This window comes from Erithacus rubecula (genome assembly GCF_903797595.1).
Source record: "Erithacus rubecula genome assembly, chromosome: 3".
Lineage (NCBI taxonomy): Eukaryota > Metazoa > Chordata > Aves > Passeriformes > Muscicapidae > Erithacus > Erithacus rubecula.
In genome coordinates this window covers 66,510,147-66,531,915 of record NC_136689.1, presented here as the reverse complement: position 1 = coordinate 66,531,915, position 21,769 = coordinate 66,510,147, and the positions used below count along the sequence as shown (strand labels likewise).

At 42.2% G+C, this 21,769-nt stretch overlaps 1 protein-coding gene and 1 long non-coding RNA gene across 3 annotated transcripts in view; both read right to left on the bottom strand.

The window, feature by feature from the left end:
• The window catches only part of LOC306799648 (interferon regulatory factor 4), a 75,215-nt gene extending 70,267 nt beyond the window's left edge, over positions 1 to 4,948 (bottom strand). Inside the window, exon 1 of one of the 2 annotated variants that reach the window (XM_079300989.1) lies at positions 4,624 to 4,948. In XM_079300989.1, coding sequence (XP_079157115.1) covers positions 4,624 to 4,644 — 21 coding nt within the window. In that variant the 5' untranslated portion in view covers positions 4,645 to 4,948. The remainder of the gene's footprint in view (positions 1 to 4,623) is intronic. The other variant, XM_079300990.1, reaches the window with a different exon arrangement.
• A 1,583-nt stretch (positions 4,949 to 6,531) lies between these two features.
• Positions 6,532 to 21,769, bottom strand: part of LOC306799660 — a 59,658-nt gene continuing 44,420 nt past the window's right edge. The window contains exons 2-4 of the long non-coding RNA XR_013773656.1: positions 13,727 to 13,897; positions 9,993 to 10,111; positions 6,532 to 7,005 (exon numbers count right to left, since the gene is read on the bottom strand). This is a non-coding gene — a long non-coding RNA (uncharacterized lncRNA). The remainder of the gene's footprint in view (positions 7,006 to 9,992; positions 10,112 to 13,726; positions 13,898 to 21,769) is intronic.

Genomic DNA, 21,769 nt, shown 5'->3' with positions numbered 1-21,769 from the left:
AGCTCCTGACCTGCCCTAACTTCTGGGCTTTCATCTGCTCAATGCGTCATGTTCACTGTTATTTATCGAGCCTTGGGGAAAGAGGCTGCAGCACTCTTGCGCTCCTTGCAGCTTTGGTTTGGGAAAACATTCCTCCCTTCAGGCTTTGCTGGGTGTCACTCTCTGCCTGCTGTGTCACACACCAGCTCTAAACACAGGGCTCAGCTCTCCCCCTGATGATACAGAAAGCCCCTCTGGGACCCTTGCTGTACCTTATTGCTTGCAGACCCTTGCTTGCAAATTAAGGCCTGATTGACAGCACCGGCTCATCTTAGTCTCGTGCAAACGGGCACCTGTACATTTTGCAATGATAAGCTCAGACAGCTTTCTCTCTTTTCCTTTCCTCTTCATTTGTACAAACTCAATGTTTTTACAAAGACACAAAAATCCCCAGGGCATCTCCCAATGCCAGGGAATCGTGTGTGGTAAAGAACCTTTACAACACCCTGCTGTCCACTGTTGTGTGCACAGGACTCATAGTTTAAAGGGACAATTCAGTATTTCAGCACTCTTGATGATACTGCTAGAGTGCAGCTCTAATGCTGCATCCCAGGCAAGGAAAAAGATGCCTGTAGCTGTTCCAGAGAGGACAGTACTCAAGAGTCATTGCCAAAGAGACTAAATTCTGTAAACAAAATCATGTTCTAAAGCAAAAGGAACTGAAGTTATGAATGAATTTTACCAATGAGACCATCCCAGTGAGTTCCCTCAATTTAAGCATAGAAAATGGAAAAAAAAAATTAAAAGGCTTTCTGGTATTTTAAAATAGCTGTCTGGTATTTCCTATCTGCAGCACAAATCTTCCATCACATCACCACTGCTGTAGACTATAGCATTTTAAACTCCAGACATTATTTCTGCATCAAATGTGCATTCTCAAGAGAGAATAAAAGCCTAATTTCCAGTCACAGTCATTAAGCTTTGACATTAGAAATTAAAGACACTGAGAAGCACTGGGGGGTTGCAGAAATGAGGTTTCTTGTTGGCAAAGGAAGAAAAATCCAGAAGTCTGCATTTGTGCATCATGAAGCAATGCTGTATGCTAGACAGGTAATTAGGACATCGTGCAACCAGGGACAGATGTGATCCCTGTCGTACCAGTCATTCTAGAAGCAAGAAACATTACTATGGGTGAAAGCTACCTGGAAAGAAGTGAATCTTCATGTCATGCTGACTAATACTTCATCACTAGACTATGGCTGGGAACTTTCAGCTGTGTCATCTCACACTGCCTTCAGTAACTGCAACTCTGGGCTGTGCAGAATGAAGGCTGATGGCTGCTAGGGGCGTGAGAGAGAGAAGGGGTGGGAGTCAGAGGAATAGAAAAATAAGGTGGTTGTTTTTGTGAACTTCTCAACCACTGCTATATGAATAAAAACAGTAGCCTCTTTATATGATCCGAAACATTGAGAAAATTACCACAGACCAAGTAATTGATGTAGAAGAATGCACAACCAAGAGACAAGGACACCAACGTCTGTCTCAGTTCGTACCTTACATGAGTGAAGCACATGTTCTCCACCTTGCACAAAGACTGAGCCCTGGAACAGACAGTAGCTGCTAATGCTTCTGACAATACACCTCTGGAAAATGGCTTAAAGGGCTACTTAGCTGCTGATTCCTATATCAACAAATGCTTATAATAAGGCATCTAACTCATTGCCCAACACTGCTTCTGGCTGTGTTAGTCTTATGGGCACTCCAGAAAAGTCCATGGAGCTTTCTCAGGGATGGCTGGCACTGTAAAAGGAGAAGACAAGTCTACCTTTGTCCAGTAGTACAGGAAGTGGCACATATCAGGGAGGGGAATTTGCTGATGACATGAACTGGCATAGCTTCTCTGACTTCCAAAAAATTGGCTACCTCAGCTGTAACTACTAGCCACACTGGTTTAAATTTCTTATTAATTCACTCTTACAACAGGGCTTATCTGCCCTTTTGTAGAGATAACAGTCGAATCTTCTGAAGAGTTTACACAAATAACTGTCAGTTAACTTTAACAGCACTAAACAACTAAACCTCAGGAAGAGCTCTTCACCAAGACCCTGTTCACAGACAGTCAAATCTTGTCACCATCTCAGCCACTAGACTTCAGCTCCTGGAAAACATCCTTTTACATTTCAACCACAGACTTGAACTCTGAACACAAGTCCAAGTTAGACATTAAGCATGAATCAGACCACTAAGACAATTTTCTAAGTCCCTATCCCTCATTCTGTAAAATATATATCTCAAAAATAAAATAAAAAAGGTGAAGTACTGAAAATTAATACTAGATAGGTTAATCAATATTGACAAGCAAATTTTTCCTCTCTGAACAGAATGAGATAAGTATGTATGAAGAAATGTTTTCAGTTTAATGTGGGAAATGTCAAAAGGCTTGGATGGGCTTTAGGGAAAAAAAAAAAAAAACAGGCCAGGATAATTTTACAGAGAAAATCAGCAACAAAAGACAAACTCCACCTAAAAAGAATGCCAGGCCTCCAGCCCTTATCACTCTAATGGCCACATAAAGTCACGTGCAATTGCTATTTGCTATGAAATACATCAGTATCATGGGACAGAAAAATAAGGAGGGGACCATGCCATTGAGGAAAGGATCAGCATCCAGAGGCTGCAGCAGTCCTTGAAGCTCTTTCTTACCACACCCATTACAAGCCATCATTAATCCTCTTTCCTTGGCATCAGTACAAAGGGACTCCTTAAATGAAATAATCCACCATCAAATAAGCTGATTATTTTTTCCTACCATCCATATACAGCTCCACCACAAGAAACACACTTCAGGTGCAAACTAAAGCAATTTGCATTGACTGGCTACACTAAGTCAAGCAACCCCCTACACCTGCACTGATGGCTCCATGCTTCCTCTTGCCCCTCCAGCTCTGCCAACTCACAAGATCAGAAGGAAGAGATGATCCAGAGGCACATTCAGAAGGTGGCAAGTTCCAGACCAACATGTGGGACCCTTACAAATATAAACCCTGATGGCCATTACCCAACATGACTGTAGCCTCCTTAAAGGAGCCAGCCCTGCCCAAACTGCTGAACTTTTCAACATCTTGGCTACAGCCATAAGAAAGGGGAGAAAAATCCAAGCAGTGTTATGCTTGTCCTGAAAGCATCAGGTGATACATGTCACGGCAACATTTCACATAATGAAAATGACCAAATTGGCCAGCCACAGATTGCCAATTCCTACCCACACAGTATCACAGTAAAATGTAATGCAGCTTCAAAGGGCTGAGAGTTGCCTATTTAGTTTTACTTTTTTTTCTCCCCAGACTGCAACTTAAGCATCCCATATTGTGTCCCCTAAACATTCTGATAATTTCAAGCATTCCAAGAAAAATACTATAAACACACCAGAAGCCTAAAATTAGTTTCTTCCTAACTGGCCATTTCTAGAAGGCTAATATTAATGAGCAGCTAATATCACAGCATTATTCCTAGACTTCAAAAGCAAAAACTGAGGGAAGGACTAAGGGAGGTTCTACCTCCCACATATTAACTCAATTCTTCAACAGCCAGATCTTTTCCCTGCCGAACAATGTCTCTACCCATAGGATGGAAAGGCTTTCCCTTCCAGGTGGCACCCTAAGCACTCTGGATGAACATCAATCTCACTGCCAGGGACAAGGATGTCAGACTGGGACAGGTGAAGAGCTATTTCTAGCTGCTCTCCTCTGCTTTGTCAGAGGCCACGCACACAGCAAAGCTACTCCCAAAGCATTGCAAGCAGGATGTAAGACGAAGGAGATGACTCAACTTCTGTTCCTCATAGTAAGCTATATATAAAAGGCTAGTTACCACCACACTTTCAAACCTGGGTTTTAAACAGAGGTGGAGATACTGAGAAAAATCACAGTGGTCCCTAGATAACCACCATGACATGCCAGGGGAACCGCTGCATACAATAAGCCCCCTACTGCCAAAAGGGCAACACCCTTTGCAAAACAGATCCATCTTCCTTCCTCTTCCTCATGCGATCTGCACCGGGGCCGAGCGCTTTCCTGTCCCACCGGCACCGGAGGGCCCAGCCCGTGTCCAGCGCTGCTCCGCGCCCTGGTGCGGAGCGAGCCTAGCCCAAGTGACGGCACTGGTGTCACCGCGCTCGCTGGCAGCCCCGAGTCCTGCCGCAGGTCAGGGGGTGCCCCAGGGCTGGGGGACACGGAGCTGCCGCTGCAGCCCGGCGCCGGGGGCACGGCGGCTTTCGCCGACCGCAGGGAGCTCGCTTGGCCCGGGAAGGGGAAGCCCAGGCACATCACCGAAACCAGGGCCCCCTCTCGCCCGCCCGCCCGCGCTGCGGCGGAGGAAAGGAGGCGGCGCGCCCCGAGGGAGCGGCGCGGCCGCGGTCTCCGTCCCTCCGCCCTCGCCCCGCGGCGGGGGACCCCCAAAACCCAAGGGGAAAGCCCTCCTGCCCCTGCCTTTGTTCCCGGAGCGGTGCCCGCGGCGCAGGGGCGAGACAAAGGCGGGGGCGCCGCGGCATCCCGCCCCGAGGCGGGCAGGGACCGCCACCCCCGGCTCCGCGGCGCTGGCCCGGCACATGCACTCGCGCACGGCGACGACGACGAGCGGGGTTACCTTGTTCATCCCATTCCCCATGGCTTAAGCGACCCGCACGCCAGCACCGCGGGAGAAGCCGTCGGCCGCTGCTGCCAGCGGCGGGTCGGCGTGCATGGGATAGTGCTTGCCGAGGGGGGGACTGGGGACGGGCTAATTGCTCATTAAGGGCGGCCGCTGCTCGCCGCTGTCGCACAGGGCGAGGCGCATCCCTCTCGCCCTGGCCGCGGCCGTCGCCCTCCTGGTTGCCGGGCGGCTGGGGGCGGGTTTCCGCTCGGCCGCCCCCGGGAGCGGCGAGAGCCGCGGGGCCGCGCTGCCAGGAACCACCCCCCGCCGCCGCCTCCGCCACCCCACGCGCGGCGCGGCCCCCGAGGGCCGCCCTGGGGCTTGTAGTCCGCGCCGCCGCGCCGCGCCGCCGCCGCGCGCCCCAAGGAACTACGCGTCCCAGCGTCCCCCGCGCCGCAGACCTGCCCCACCTGCCGCGGCCGGCGGGCGTTCCGGGGAGCGTGAATAAGCGCCGGCCGAGGATGAATAAGCGGCGGAGGGGCGGCGGCAGCGGCGCTGGCTCGTGTGGGTCGCTCCTCGGCACGGACCGCCCGCCGCCGGTGCGCCCAGGGAGGGCAGGGCTGCGGCATGCGGTGTGGGATCGGGCAGGTGCTGCCCGCCCGCCTCTGCCATCCCGAAACCGGTTTGGTTTCGGCAATGGAAGGATTCTGGCAGGAGGCAGCAGGCCTTGGGCACCGGGGGCTGCTGCCAGAGCCTGCGGGGAGCACAGCCTCGCCCGGCCGCCTGTGCCCTGTTACCGCACCGCGGTGTCTCCTGCTCTGTCATCCCAGCCACGCTGGGGCAAGCTGCGATCGCAGGTAGACAAAGGGCATTCATGTCCTTAGACAGACAGACACACAGGAGACAGCGAGTAGTTTGGAGCAAACATGGGAAGATCATAGTGACTGGGATGGGAAGACAGCTCTGGAGGCTGCCTGGTCCGACCATCTTCCTCAAGCAGGGAAAGATGCTTTTTGCTGAGCCGTGGCAGGCGTGGCTTCAAAGCCGTGCTCACTACCTCCATCCTCATGCTTTGCTCCCTAATGCCCAGTGAAGCGTGACATGATAGAACTGCATCTCTCTACCCCTGGGATGTGTTTATTCGAGGTGTAGTGATGGGGATCTGGTGGTTAGTGAGGGAAATTTTCTCCCAAGGGTTAATTTGATGGGGGGTACACATAGTTCAAATAGGCAGGGCCAGGATATTACTGCATAAGGTCTCTCCCAATAACTAGTGCAGTAACACTGCCTAAAAAACCTGAAATCCTTAGTAGCTCAAATGTAAGTCAAAGGAGGATGCTGCTGTGTGACCACCATCAGATTCCCTGTGCATTTATACCTGTGTCAGTGGTAGATGTGTGCAAAAAGTGAAGATGTCATTTTCTGGGCACACCGTGGTAGGACTAGGCAGGTCGGGGACATCTGCAGTCCAATACAGTCCAGTGAAAGGGTGGAAGATGGAGAATAAGGCAAAGCCAATGAGCAGCAATGCCATAATAATGGATTGATGAACTCTGTAAAGGACAGATTAGTGATAGGGGAGTCTTACCCACTGTTAGTGGTTGCCAGCACAAGCAAACTCCAAGGGAACAATTTCACAACCTTCAGTTGCAATCAAACATTGGTGTCCTCGTGCTACCCTTGACAGCACCTCTATTCCCCTCTACTTAGGCAATCCTTGACACCTGTCTGACCCAAGACCAAACTAATTTGGAGTATGAACGCTGTGAAAAGCTGAAGAATCACAGACCCACTCCTCATGGGGTCAGATAAGTGCACACAGAGACAGGGATCAGGACCAGCCTGATCAAGAGTTGATGCTGTTCCCACAGAAGCCGATGGCACACCTGAAAGTCAATAGAAGTTAAGGTACATATACTCTGTTCCTGAGGCTCAACAGAGTTTGGAGGCTGTATCATATTATCTTCAGCTTCAAAAACATCAGAGCAGTCTTTCTGTAAGGCCAGGAAGAATAGCCATCAGATTGAATGTGCTGCCCTTCTCCCTCCCTACAGCTGAAAAGCACAGCAGTGAGCATTATCTAAGAGACTGCCTTTAATATTTCATTGGCAAAGCTCTCCAGAATGTTATTTACTTTATTCTCATGCCATACAAAATATGAATGAGGTCCAAACAGTATGAATCATGGCTTGCCATGATAACTGCTAAACACATTGTAACCCCAAGGTGAGAGTTGCAGAAATTCTGGCAAGAAGGATGAAAAGTGAATAATGTCCATAATAACTGCAGGGATCTGTGTTGTGCTAAGAGATCTGGGATAACTGGAAGGCCTTGTTTCATCAATTTGCTGGAAACCTGGGTTCGTCAATTTACTTCCCCAAAACTCAGTTCCTTTGTCTGAAAACATAAATAACAATATTTCTGACATTATTTCAAAGAGTCCTGGAAAAGTACTGTGCATGGGAAGTTCATTTGAAATAATTGTATTAGGCAATACAGATGTAATACAAGTATGTCTAACTTAGTATCTACATTTTTCTGAATAGGAAGTGTTAAACATCCTCATTCTTCTGAATGGGAAGGGTGATCCTCTGTTTTAATTTCAAGTTTTGTAACTCTGTTACTCTCTCCAGGATGCCTACTTCAGTCTGCAGTTTTTTCCCATATTAAACTTTTATTGCATGCATGCAATATTTTACAGTGAAAGAGCAAAAATTAGAATGGAAGAATATAACATACCAAAATTAACAAGTAGTAAGAGAAATTCCACTTCTCTCTTAAACATTTACCCTGGTGTATAATATACCCTTTGCCTCTCCACATATCTATAGGGGGAATCCTGATACTGTTGTCAGACCTGCCTCTCTTATCCAGTTTTAGTTCTTCAGCCAATTTTTTAATAAAATACTGCAGAATTAATTTATGGGGGCAGATCTTCAGTAAGCCTAAATCCTCATAGAGAGTTTATTCATTGTCACTTCTCAAGATTCATTGTTACTTCTCTTATTCCTTGTGCTTACTATCTGCATGGTTTTTAGTATCTTGAAAGTTCATTTTAAAAGGCAAGCTATCCTGAAATGACTGGACTGAATAAATGAAATCAGAAAAAAAGCAAAAAGCTCTTGCTGAATCTCATAGTCTTCAGTCAGTATCCTTGAAAAGAGATCGCTTTAGCATTGCCTGTAATCCCACAAATCCAGGGATTTTCCTACTTCTTATGATATGAGGATCATAAATTGAGTAATCCCCACTTCTTGACTTCACACACTAATGTATCTGGCAATGTGGAGTCTTCAACAGCAGTGACAGTCTTCTAGGCAATTGCCTGAAAACCAGCAACCAACCAAACTGATAACGAAACTGAACCTTCTTAAAAATTCTACAAAACTTCTGCTTTGACAGCATGTTGAGCTTACTATGTTAAAAAAAAAAAAAAAAGTAAGTAAATACTCTACTTCTTATCTTCTGATCTCACTTTCTCTAAACACTAAGGTCACATGCAGCCCTAGGCAGAAGGCATGTCAGCTATCTGTGATCTGTCAGGAACTGATAAGACCTGGGCTGGGTTCCTGGGAAGCAGCGTCACAGCTTAGTTCTCAGAGGTGGCAAAAAGGGAGATAAAAAGGATGGATGGTCAGAAATAGCCAGTGGGATGGTTTTCCTCTGAAACAGAGCAATTTGATAGAAAGGAACTGTTTCATCAGAAATAAATAACAAAACTTTAACATTCATAAATAGCATAGGGTTTGTTTTCTAACTGTGCTGAGAGGGAGATCAATGGTAGGGGAAGATCTTGGAGGACTCATGCCCTTTCTTTTAATATTTCTACTTGGTAATAAACATTTCCAAAGAATTTCAAAACCTGTTTTCTCTGGGTAGAAGAGATAACATCTTGGTTTACTGCCATGTAGCCTCAGACCAAAGTTCATTAATCATTTGATAAATTCACTGTCTTAAGGCCGAATTTGGCTTTTACTATATCTTTCTGAATTTGCAATAGCTTCATCAAATTCAATGATTTTGCAGCAAGCTTTAAGTCCTGAAAATGAGGGGGATTACCACTGTGGTTTAGTTGAGCCAAAATCAGCTTTTAGGAAGCTGCTCTCAACAGGCAGAGTGGCTGGAAGACTGTAATTCTGCCTTATACTCCTCTTGCTTCCCCTTTCCATAAATGGATAATATTAGCAGCTTATAGAGTATGCCAGGATGTGAGAGCTGAGCCAGCAGTTGAGACCAAAGCAGCACAAAGAAGGGCTTTGCAGAAGGCAGGGCTTAAAAATAAAAAAAATTAAAATTAAAAAAAAAAAAAAAAGAACCAACAATTCAGACAGAAGGAACAATGCCAGAGGATGGCTGAGAAAAGCATGTAGGATAATTTAGATGTAGGTTAGCTGCCATGGCAACCATGTACCAAATTACCCCACTTCTGTGTCTCTAAACCTGCCAGCAGCTAATTTTGTTTGTATGTACTTCAGGCTTTAAAATAAATTATACCACCTTAAAACTCATGAGGGATTGCAAATGATGTGCAGATACTGGGACTGCTGTGGGATGCTTGGTTTAAACATTTAGAAAATAGATATAGAAAAAATAATAGCCCTTGAAAATTCTGACTTCAGTAAGCAGCTAAAAAAATACGTAATTTCTTCAACATTAATAGGAGGCAGTTTTAACCCTGCATTTGTTTTGATTTGCCTTAAACATATTTATCAGGTCAACCTGACACTTTTACCTCAAATGTTTATAAGAAAGAAAGTGGTCTTAGCAGCAGTTCTGCTTATTTTTCACTTCAGGAAACTGCCATGTTATAAAAAGAAAAAGACATTTTCTTTTATTCCAGGATTCTTTGGAAATACAGTAAAATCTTAGATCCCTAAGGAATAAAAACAAGGCTATCAAAGAGCATGCTGCAAGGCACATGCATATTATTAGTTACTAAGAATAGTCCATTGCTGAGTGTGAGTGAAAATATCCAAATGCATTCCCTTGATAAGTTAAGCATGTATTCCTCTCTCTGGGCACATGTCAAAGTGTCCTCAAATGGAAAAATAATATTATAACCTCTACTTCCAGGCCATGTACCTGTGATCCCAGAGAAAGACAAGAGAGCCTTCACAACACCTCTATGGAGGAGGCACACAGACCATTATAGCCATTGGACTCCTCTTGTAAGGTCCATGAGAACTATTCAGAGTAGAAAGATGTCAGGTTTTGATCCTCCCACTGAAGCTTGGTGAACATCATTGAGATGTTCAGCCATTAGTTGAGAGGCATTAGGCCTTGACCCCCCAAAATCAACAGGAATCTTTGAATCAAAACCACAGAAAGCTGTGGTCAATGCCAGGAGATAATTCCCCATCCCTCCATCATCACGTGATACTCACTGTAGAGTGTGGTATTCAGTAATCAGGGTCCGCCTCCTGGCAAAATGCTGGACAGAGATCTTTATTGTGATGGCATTTTCCCAATAGCTTCACCTTAATGGGATTTGTCTTAAGATCTCCTGTGTTTGAAAAATAAAAAACATTTCTCAATTCTATATTATGTTTTCTTGGTCAAAATTTAAGATAATAGTTCTTAAATACCACATATGAAAAACTAATACAAATAGTTACGTGACCACATTATCCAAGAACATTCAATTATCCTGTGAGGCTCTTGCACTGTTGCTTTTGTGGCTCACCCTTGATACAAGAGTGATATCATGCAGCATTAAGTATTCGATTTTTCTTGCAGAGTTTTCACTTGGTTTCAATATTTTAACCTGTTGGAGTTATCTGTGTCAGCAGAGTTGCTTCAAAGTTACTTCCAAGCTACATGGTTACCTAAAAATTCTGGCTCCAATGCATCTGTGATTCAGCATGTCCAGGACACTTCATTGTGCTGTCTGGGAGTGGTCTGTAGCACACCTGGGAGCAAGAGATGAGTAGGAAGCAGAGCACAGAGCATGCATACAGCCAAGAAACCTGCCTCTTGGAGTGTGTAGGTGTAAACCCTTAAGATGTTCTCAGGTTAAGCAGCAAACTCAGTGCTCCTTGCCTTCCTGCCTTCTGCAAGTTATAGTGAAAAATGTGTTTTCTTTCTACCCATATGGCCACCTGAGACACCCTGGATCGGTATGATTGCAACTGCTCTCAGCAATGGTTACCTACCTTTGTGGATGTGAACAATGCCAAGCTCAGGAAGCAGTAACAATGCCAGGACTTCAAACTCTGCTGTTTGAAAATCCCTGTTCTTCTAACATCATCCCTTGCTGAGCACTGTATCTCCTGAGGAAAGTATCCACTGCTGGCGAGCCGTCCCATTGATGTGACCCAGTTAAGCACAGATGGACACCTGGTGTTGATTTGTAAACCTGTGCTCCACTGCACATGGTGTAAATTCAGGGTCAATAAACCAAAAACATTTTCAGATATTATAGTATCTTGTCTGGCATTACAGGCACAGTCATCATAAAGCTGTGTCACATGCAGTACTAGTCTGGGATGGCTACTGTTTGCTTTCAGATTGGCATTTCATTGGTCTTCTTTTCAACCAGTGCCTCCTTCCAAGGGAAAAACTACTCATAATCTCTGCTGATAGTCCCTTCTCTGCTTACACTCTGCTCTCTAAGCTGATATCTGTCTCTTTTTGCATCTACTGCACACCTTGCAGGTGCTACATCTGTCTCTGAACTCTTCAGGTGTTACTGTGATGTTTTATTGTGGTATTTTGGACTGTCAGTTAACCCCTGTGCTAAAGCACCAGAGCACCCCATGATCTTCTAAGCTGGCAAGGGTTAATCCAGGATCCCTTTGTGGTCTCTTCTGAAGCTTTTTTGTTTGTTCTGATGCTTTTGTCCTTTGTCTGGAGCTTGAGACATTGGTTCTCAGGTTGTGTACCTCTATGGTTTCACTTTCCTTTGTGACTCCAGATTAGATCTACTCTCTCAAAGTGTTCATTTGACATAAGGATATAAGAACAGCTGTTCTAGGCCATAGCAATGATCCATATAGCTCCATTTTCTCTCAGCAGTGGCAAGTAGTGGATACCTATGAGAAACAGGGTGAGTACAGAAGGTTCCTTCCTCTTTTAGATCTTCCAGTTTCTGGCAACCAGCAGGTCAAGTTTGTGAGCCAAGGGCACACCCAGTCCCTGGGCTGAATGTTAAACTGGTGTTTTTGTGGTAACATTTACAGTGACTGCAAGATCTCTTGTGACAACTGCTCATTTAGAAGCAGTTATTAGGGCTGCATTTATTAGGGCTGCATTTTTTGCATATGTACTCTTTTGTATTTATCAGCATTGTATTTATCTGCCATTTTACTACCCAGTCAGTTGACAATGTGAGATCCCTGTGTTACTTTCTCAGGCAGATTTTGATTTTGACTATTGGAAACTGCTTTGTATCATTAGCCACTTTGGTATCTACCATCTTTTCCAGCCCATTTGTGGATGTCTTGGACAATGCAGAACCTGTCCTGATGTCCTGTGCTTCCCTTTTTGAAAATTCCTTTAATTGTGAAAAATTAGTAGTTCCCACCTCTGTTTTTCATCTTCTAACTCATTACTAATTCACAAAAAGATCTTCCTTCAAACTAAGGCTTTTTAATGAGCCTTTTGATGTTTGGGGAATCCTGTGAAAAAATTTCTAAAAAATGCCATTATACAAATGCTGGGGGAAATTGGAATAGGGAGAATGGTGGAGAGCAAGGAGATGTATTTGTCTTTGAGACCAGAAAGGTTTTAGTCTCATGTTTAAATTTCCCATTAACCTGAGAAAATGGTGTAGTCTTCCAGAGCACTACTTGTGGAAAGGCAGCATATTTCCACTGAAATCCATCTGGCAATGCTGATAACATGGGCTGAATGTTCAGCTTATTGGTAGAATTACTAAGCTTTTTTTTTTTTTTTTTTTCACTTACCCATTTCTTTGAACCCAGTTTTGTAAGCAAGAATACTTTTGTCTCTTCATAGTGAACAATTGTACTCTGTTCAGAAAGAGTCAAACCCACTGGGAGGGAATGCAATACTCAAACTCCAGTTAGACTTGGGTAGGGTTAATGCAAGTTTATACTGAAGTCCATGAAGGCACAGTCAGGGTTTGCATTTTCACTGCCTAGCAGCAGCAGCTTATGCTGCCAGTGAAGTCAGAGTAGCTTAGTCACTGATTTCAGTAGGAAAAGAAACACCATTTGTCATACAAGATTCACTTGACCTATATTTTTGTAAATAATGAAAGAAGATATTTGAGGAAATTTCACAGTGTCTTTTTTCATTTGATTATTATTCCACCTGCTTTGATGGTTACTTTATTTGTCATTTGTCAAGAAATGAAACTCAATTTATACTCTTAATATCCGAATAGAGCTATAATGCATGCACATGAGCTTGTGTTTAGAAGTGGTGCCAACACTGAGTAATTTTAATATATTATATGGTTGATAATATCTGAACAAATATTCTACAATAAGTCACTATAGAAATGAAGGTAGGTTTCCTGTGTGGCTTACAATATTATACTAAAATACAAAAGAAACCTGACTGGGTTTCAGTTATGAAATAATAGATACTGAGCCATTTTCAGGTTTGCTCCATATTGCCAAAATGTTTAAACAGGTGTGTTTCACAAACTTTGTGAAACAAAAGCTCACCTCAAAGTAAATCAACACTAGGAAGCAAAACCAGTGCTGAGTGATAGTGCTTAAAAACTGAGAAACAAGAGTGGTTTTAAACAGCAACTGAAAAGATGCTTTGATGTTTTTTAAAGCACTCCCCTATAGTCTAAAAACATGTTAGAATTTTCTGCGATTATGTATAAGACACTGCATCTTTTATTGGGGTAGTTCTGTAGTTTAGATTATGCCCATCAAACATTAACTTTTTATTGTAATATGAGCATGTCAGCAGTTATTGAAGATTAAAAAAATATGCTTATGAAGCTAACTGCTAAAACATTTTTTTTTTAATCTAGAGCATTACCTTATGTGCACAAATGTGGAAAAAGAGCAATATACCTACACACCTTGTTAACTTCACTTGACCAGCAATTATACTTATGGTTTGTAGAAACAGGCAGTGAATGCAAGGGTAGGCCAAATATTGTTTGCTGAATTTGGGTGACCTCTGTAATCAATACCTTAACTTGATGACAGCTGAGAAGGTACCTTTCCCTTGCACTGTGAGCTGAACACCTCCCATTGCTGCAGAACGACAGGTGGCCTCCCTCTGAAACACAGGGCTCAGCAGTAATCAGGCAGGAGTATTTGGGTCAAAGACTGCTAGCAGAGGCAGAGGTGGATAACGTGACCTGAGGAGAAATTAAGAAAATCTTAAGAATTCTGTCTGATTTTACATAAATCCCTAAAACCTTTAATTCATTTGAATTCACTAGAGGCAAATCACTTCACGCCTTTAAGTGCAAAGAAACCTCGTGACAGCAGGGCTTGCATTGTGTAGCTCTCTGACATGACTTAGGAAGATAAGACATGAACAATAGGGGGTTATTAACATGAATAATTTTCCATGCAAATTAGATGCACTGCAGAACAATAGGATGGCACTGACTTAATGGCATCAGGTTTTCTGTAGAGTGGAGTGGAAAATATAACAGTAGGAAAGAAATAACGGAGTCAAAAGCTGCTAGAACAAAAGTGCTTTGAAAAATTAGCTCAGGCAGGTGTACCACAAGATCCCTTCTCCTGGAAGTGTTTCCAGAGATTTGGTGCCCAGAAAACATGCCTGGAAAGCCAGAGCTAAGGAAAAACCAGAGGTTTTCCAAACCTGAAGAAATTTATAAATGCAATGCATGAATCTAAACACCTTCACTAGATTCACCTTCATTCCAGCCTTGGGGTCAACAGGATTATGATAAATGCATTTTCATCTATATTAATCAAATATGTTGCATCCTTCAACATAGGCAACAGAGAAACAACATAGAAAGATGAGCAAGTTAACTTTTCTCCATGTCTCTTTGTGTGTCATCATATTCAGGAGAGAGGATGTAGGAAGGAAGAGGGCTAGTGGGGGATGTAATGAAAGCTACATTACATTACATTAATGTTCTTTGGGGTAGGTAGCTGCTGTTTGATTTTCCCAAGACTGTATCTCTGTTACATGTGATATGATACAGTTCACAGCTGAGCAGCAGAGCTGGTGCTAGTCTGCGTGGCATAATCATATACTGGTTGAAACACCAATCCCAAGAAGCTCAAGGGAAAAAAGGCTCTCACAAAAGAAAGCAGCTGTTCCACTCCCTGTCTCTTCTGTCCTCTCCTTGCTGAAGCCTCCTCCACTTACACACACCTGACACCCGTGGGAGTGATCCAACTGAAGTGCTTCCATTTGACATTTTGGTGGGCAGTCTATGGAGCAGCAGGATGTTCTGTGAAACAAGCCAGACCTCTTTTGATTTATTCACTCCAACAGTGGGGATAATTTTATAGCACAAATGACAGGAAATAATTTTGTGTGCAGTTCATCAGGAAACAGAACAGGGCAAAGCACCAACTATTAAGGAACAGGAGCTATGACATGCTGCCCATGCTACATATTCAGTATCTCTCTGCCTGCAAAAGGAATTCAAAATAGAACATTCATTAAAAGGACTGATTTTGCTGAGTCAATTCAAGCTACTGTATAACCCTGTGTTCAAAAACTCCCAATGTAGCTTATGTTCTATTGGAAATCAAAAGGTGACTGTCAGCCAGTTCTAGTCCATCAAGTGCAACACTGATCAAAATCAGCAGAGCTGTATCACTTGCCATTAAGTCTGAAAGGTTTCCAACAAATTGTTGACATAGAAGAGGTCACTCAACCACTTCTAATACTAGGGAAGGAGGGAGGGAGAGATGGAAGGAATTATATCCTCAGAGCAAGATTGCTGTATGCTTGTGTTTGGAAAGTCTACACTGCTGCTGCCTCTGCGAGCCTTTCTGTGGTTACAGGGAGGATTTTAGTCTCTGTGTTCCTTCTGGTGCACTTGGCAGTCTGGCACCTTCAATGCATACTTGATTCTCTACTGAAAGTCTTGATGCTAATTCTTAAAATTAAGAAGCTGTTTTCCTCTGCCCATGTGAAACGAGAAAGATAGTGTAAATTTGTTTGCATGTCAATTTCTGTTGTAGTGATGAATCATCACTCCATACAACAGCTTTTGTATTTTGTACACAAGTTTTTTGCCTATGTGGAAGAAAGATTACCCTGTTTCTGCAGTCTGATAGCATAAATCCAGCCAGATCTCTAAAGTTTGTGATGGCTTCTTTCCTTCTTGAAACTTTTCATATCATATTATGTCCCTTAATATTTTCTATGCAAACTCACCACTTTGAGAGCGACTGAAATATAATGTGACACAAAGGGAGTGCTCCTGTATGCATTGAGTCAAGGAGTGAAAGTCCTTGCTGCAAAAGCCTGAACCTTTTCATGCAGAACAGAATCAAATATCACCTCCTCTAGTAGATCACCTAGCTGCACAGAGGTAAAATCAGGGGAAAACCCCTTCCTCAGTGCAAGTGATGATGACAGCTGTTCCTACAGAAGGTGGAATTCTTCCATGGTGACTTCAGAACAGTGTCAGATTTAAACTGGCCTTTGGTTTTCTCGGCTTTAGACACAGATGTCTTTTTAGTGAGCCTTCAGTGAGAATCTCATAATGTTAGTTTGGGGGCTGATCAGCAAAAATGCAGGAGAAATGGTGACAGTTGAGTGGGCAGCAGCAAAGTCAGAAGCACTACACTTCTTGGAAATGAAAGACAGGCTTTGAAGCTACTTCAAGATTAAGAAACAGAAGAAAAATATCCAGTTCCTGAGACCAGGTACCAGCCTTAGCTACCTCCAAACATCAGCTTGAGTGGAGTTTCACCTCACAGCTACATTCACTGGCACTTTGGCAGTGAATCCTAGATGCACAAACTTATGATGGACTAATGTACACTCCAACAGGTAATCTAAACTTAGACAAGGTGCATGTCTCTCGCTAGGACCTGAAATTTTGCTCAGCAGTTGAATAAACATCCAGGATGCTGTTTAGCTGTAGGCCTGGTACATGCTTTGCATGCTTGTTGTGCAACATTCAAGCTATTGTTTCATTGTTTTGTGGCCCCCTGAGAAACCCTTTTGATAATAAAGTAGTCCTGCCTTGCCTTGGATGTCACACTGCCTGTGGCATGGTGTTGAGGAAAATAAGCTGATCTAGCACCTATACAAGTAGACAGCATTATTAGTTTTGCAATGTAGCTCTCAGTCTCAAATATTATTACTTATGCATTTTTTCCATCACAGTTAATATTCTGAGGAGTTTCAGTTGTCATCTATGGGTAGAATTTTCAAAATCGCAAAGTGTCAGCCTAATTCTGCTTTTAACAAAATCAACAGTATTTTTGTTGACCTTGAGTTTGGTGATAGTTGTGCACTATAAAGTATTTCATCTTTTTTGGGGCCAAAAAGAACCACCAGAAGAAGACCTGCTCCTGAGAGCATTTGACTAATAAATCTTCCTTTTTAATTCTGTCTCTGCTTCCCCAGAATATTTTAAACATTGGGAAAGGAATCTGACCACGAGCCTATCAGACAAATGGGGACAAAAACTTGGCTTAGAAATGTGAACAGGTCAACCATTGAAAGGGATAACATCTGCAAAATCATATAAGAATTAACTGTCTGTCTACCAATGAAAATAAACTTTAAGTTCTCTTATCCCTAGTATCTTTTGTCCCCTCCCTTCATAGGAGCATTTAGAAAAGTCTCAACTCTTTCTGTGCCACACTTCAAGGGCTTATACAAAATTGCTTTTGGCCTGCTGTTTCTGAAAGCTCATTTACTGACAGCTTCTGGTACTTTGTCCTATTGCTGACATCATCCTATTAAAATTAATGATTTTACAATTCTCCAACATCCTACACAGTCTTCTAGAGTTTCATACTGGTCATAGGGAGGGTGGTTAAGCACTTCAAACAGGTGCCCAGAGAGATTGTGTGCAACCAAAACCCAACTGGGCAAGGCCTGAGCAACCTGATCTGTCTGTGACACGCTCCCTCTTTTGAGAAGGAGCTTGGACTATGTGACCTGCAGAGATCCCGTCCAACTTCAATTAAGTCTTGGACTCAACGATTCTGCTTCTTTTTCCCATGTACCACCCACTGCTATAGGAGATCTCACATCAAAATGCAGCTGCTGTAACTCTCCCCTGTTAGCCTTGGCCTTTCATAGTTTTTTTTTTCCTGGACCTTCCCTCTGCCTTCCTAATAAACACCACATTTTCTTGTGGTGTCTTAGCCATCATCCTGAAGTCAACACAGACAGAACTTCAAACCTTTCTTCCAAAATCCTCAAGTTCAGCCTCACTGTTAGGTGCCATCTTTTTCTTATCCAGCTTTTTAAGACTACATATTCAAGCTGTACATAAACATTGCCATTTCTTTGTACACAAATCTCTTACACTCATCCCTCCATTCCAGTAATGAGGGACCTAAATAGGGTTCCAAAGATGTGAACTTCGTATTAGTATCGCATCTACTTCTGTACATCATTTTCTGGGGGTTATTTGGTTGGGGTTTTTCAGCACTTTTTGGTGACTCACTTGAGAGATTCTACAGTTTCATGGATTTTTTTTTTTTTTTGCTTTCCCTTTTTTTTTCTTTTGTTGAAAGACTTAATATTCTCAGACAATTTAATAAAAAAGGTAATTTCTATAAACTAAAATTAAGATTAATACCATGATCTTAACTCTCCTTCTAGTTCTCATGTCACATCTTTACTATTGGATGACAGAAAGGGTGGTTGCAAAGATAGTGGATTTAAGATTCATAGCACTTGGTGTCGTTTCCTGCATTTCTGTAGGTCCACAGTGCAGAGCTTCATATGAATTAGCAGTGCTTCAGTTGGAATATCTGAGGACTTTGAAGCATCTAATTTACATTTTGAAAGTAGAGTTCTTTATTTAAACCTGCCTTTAGTATCTATTAACCTATTGAAATCTAAAGGGTAAACATAACCAAAAGCTAAAAACTGCTCCTCAGAAAAATAAGCATAAGACTCTTTCCACCCTCTTAGCCTTCTTCTGGATATGACAATCCTAACATCTTTCCAGCAAGGAATATATTTTGTTGTAATGTTTTCAAGGCACTGGATATCCACTCTTCTGAATGAGTGGAGAGGTTTAAAAAGAAAAACAAACAAACTAAACCAAACAAACAGACAAAACAAAAACCAACCAACCCAAACAACAAAACACCACCAACAGGTTGTACTGCTGCAGCTTTTTAAGAAATGCACTTTTCTAATATATTTCAGAAGAGATTCTACTTTCTAAGAAAATCAATGAGAGTAACTTCTATCATTTCAACTTGGTCCTGTAAATTAGGCTAGGAAATGCAGCTGAAACTAAAATCTTCCATACAGTTTCTGTTTTCTGAGAGTATTTTTGAATATTAGATGACATATGTGGGTGGGGGAAATTCAAGATTAGTTTTAACCAAATCTCAGCTTTTGCTGGAACTTCCCAAAGCCTTTCTCACCCTTTGCTCCTGACTGAAACATTTTACTAGTTTTGGGTGCATTCCAATTAGAACCTAAAATGTTTGATTTTGGTTTGTTGTTTTGCAATGTTCCAAGTACTCCCATGTTTCATTTCACCATTCATATTTATCCCTTTACCCTTCTATTGTGAAGCTAGCTCTAAAATATTACCTCTGTGTATGAGATACAGACCACATTCAAAGAAATCTGGTGATTTCCAGAAGGATTTTAGTCTGAATGAGGAAGAAAAAATTGATCTTCCACCACAGGCAATGAAGACAAAATTAACAGGACTGAAGAAAACTGAACCTATAGTGAAAGGAGCTTCTTGGTATCATTTTAGAAAGAAAAGATGAAAGGTAGCTTCCCTATGTTTCTGTATAGAAATATCACTCATTCAGTAGTGGTTAGCAGAAGAACCTTCTAATACAAGACAGTAGGTTCAGAAAGTGAGAGTTGGAGAGCACACAAATAATCCAGAACAAAGTCTTTCTCACATGAAAATATATTAATAAAAGGAAAAGCATAATTAGGAGTCACATTTTTCTCACATGAAAAAATATTAATAAAAGGACAAATGTATAGTTAGAGCTGGAATTTGTGATCAGAAAGAAGATACTTGGGAAAAGAAATTTATTTCACACAAAGAAGACTCAGCAGGAAAAATTGTTAAAACGAGTCCTTACAGCTATTTAGTGTGTAACATAATGGGTTTCTTTTCTGGTTGAGAACTTCCAGGATGTCATAGAATACATACTGAATCATACCAGAAGCCATCAATTTCTTTCCAGTGATAACTGATTAAATACACTCTGATTTTCCTCCTTGCTTTATCTTGCCTTCAATTGCTCATGCCTTTTCTTTGGCTTTCTCTTTCTTCTCATCAAATTTTACAAATTTTTATCTGTTTTCCTCATTTAACATGCTGTCTTGCCATCACAATCCTTTCCTATTCCAGCTCCTGGTCTCCTTTGCACTTCCTTGCATCTCTCCCCCTCTCTTATTTTAAGCTTTTCTTGACTGCCTGTTTCTCCTCCCAGCACAAATAACCTTGATTATATTCTGTTCTTAATTCTGCTACTTCTACGTACTTTTCTCTCTCATCTGTATTGGAATAAGGTTTATTAGGAAGCAAATAAATACAATTTTTGTCAATAAGGAAGAATGCCTACCATTATGGCCAATATTCACATACAGGACATTGACAGAAATGTGAGCAGCTTGTTTTTCCTCTTCAAAATCAGTGCAATGTAAACAAAGCTTTTCCTGTTGATTTTAAAGGTATATTTTTTCTGAACTCTACCAATTATTTCTAGCTGTTGCTTTCCAATACCTGTGTTATTTTTCTTTCTTTTTACTATGTACCATTATTATTTTGGGTTTGCTTTGATTAGTTTACATTGCATCAGTGAGGTTTTCTTGCTTGGTTTTTTCCCAAACCATCTACTCAGTTTGTATTCCTTACTGCATTTTAATTTCTTTCAACTAATTCATCCTACACTACCAGGGTTCTCCCTTAACTGACTACAGCTATTTCTTGCAGGCTTGATACTTGAAACATGGAAGAGCTCTTTCTTTTAGAATTATTTTGTAACATGGTCTCTACTCAGCAAATGCACCTAACTGATGATTTTGGATACTCCAGGTATGTTGCACATGGCACCTGTAAGCACCTGTCTAGAGCTAGCTTTTTTAATTACATCTCAGGCCTCCACCAGTTCAGTTCCTGGCAACTGAGTTCAACTAAACGGTTTCCATCATAGTCTCTAGTGACTTCTCAATGCAGCTTACAGTTCTAGACTGCAGGCTTCCTGCTCTTGTTCTGCTAGGTGTTCTTGGCACAACTATGTAATTTCTGAAAATTTCACACTCATTGCCTTCAGGGTCTCCATTCTCTCCTGATTCTCCTCCACCCTCTATAACAGCTCACAAAACTCTTTGGAGACATCTGCACTGCACCCCAGCAGCGCAAGGAAGATGGGGCATTCTATCAAATCCGAGTTTGGTTCCTTTTTCTTCTGTCCTTTGCCTCTGAATAATCACTCCTCTGGTTCACTTAACAACTTCATAATCATCACTTGCAGATCCACATTTCCACTCTAGGCATGAATCATTTTAGCCAAGCCAGCACTCAACCTGTTTTTCCGACAGCTCACTCTGGATGTGTAATCATCAGTGGAAGCTTAATATGATTAATCATTCTTCCCCAGTAATTGCTTTTCCTAGCTTTGGCAACACAGTCTTGCACCATGCAAATGTTTCAGCAAAGACAAACTTTCTACAATAAGATTTTTTATTTCATCTAATTTTTGAGACACCTTTATCATTGCTTTTTTTTAAATCATGTGAAATTTAGCCCAACCAGTTTTCTGTTTGTAGGACCCATCACAGTCTAAACCATAATCTACTGACTGCGTGTTTCCTATTGAAATGCTACGTATGAGAGGTCCTTTCAAATATCTTGTTATACAGCCACCTGACACATTTTGAGATCTACACCTTTGCTTTTTTCTTTTGTCCTTCTGATTTGTGCCTTCATTTTCCCTGTTAAATGCCCCATTACAACAATGTGAGTCATAATTATGCTAACAGTGAGATAATTGAAGTTCCATCTTCCTTACCAGAATGTGTTCTACTGTTACATTTTTGGGTTACTCTCAGA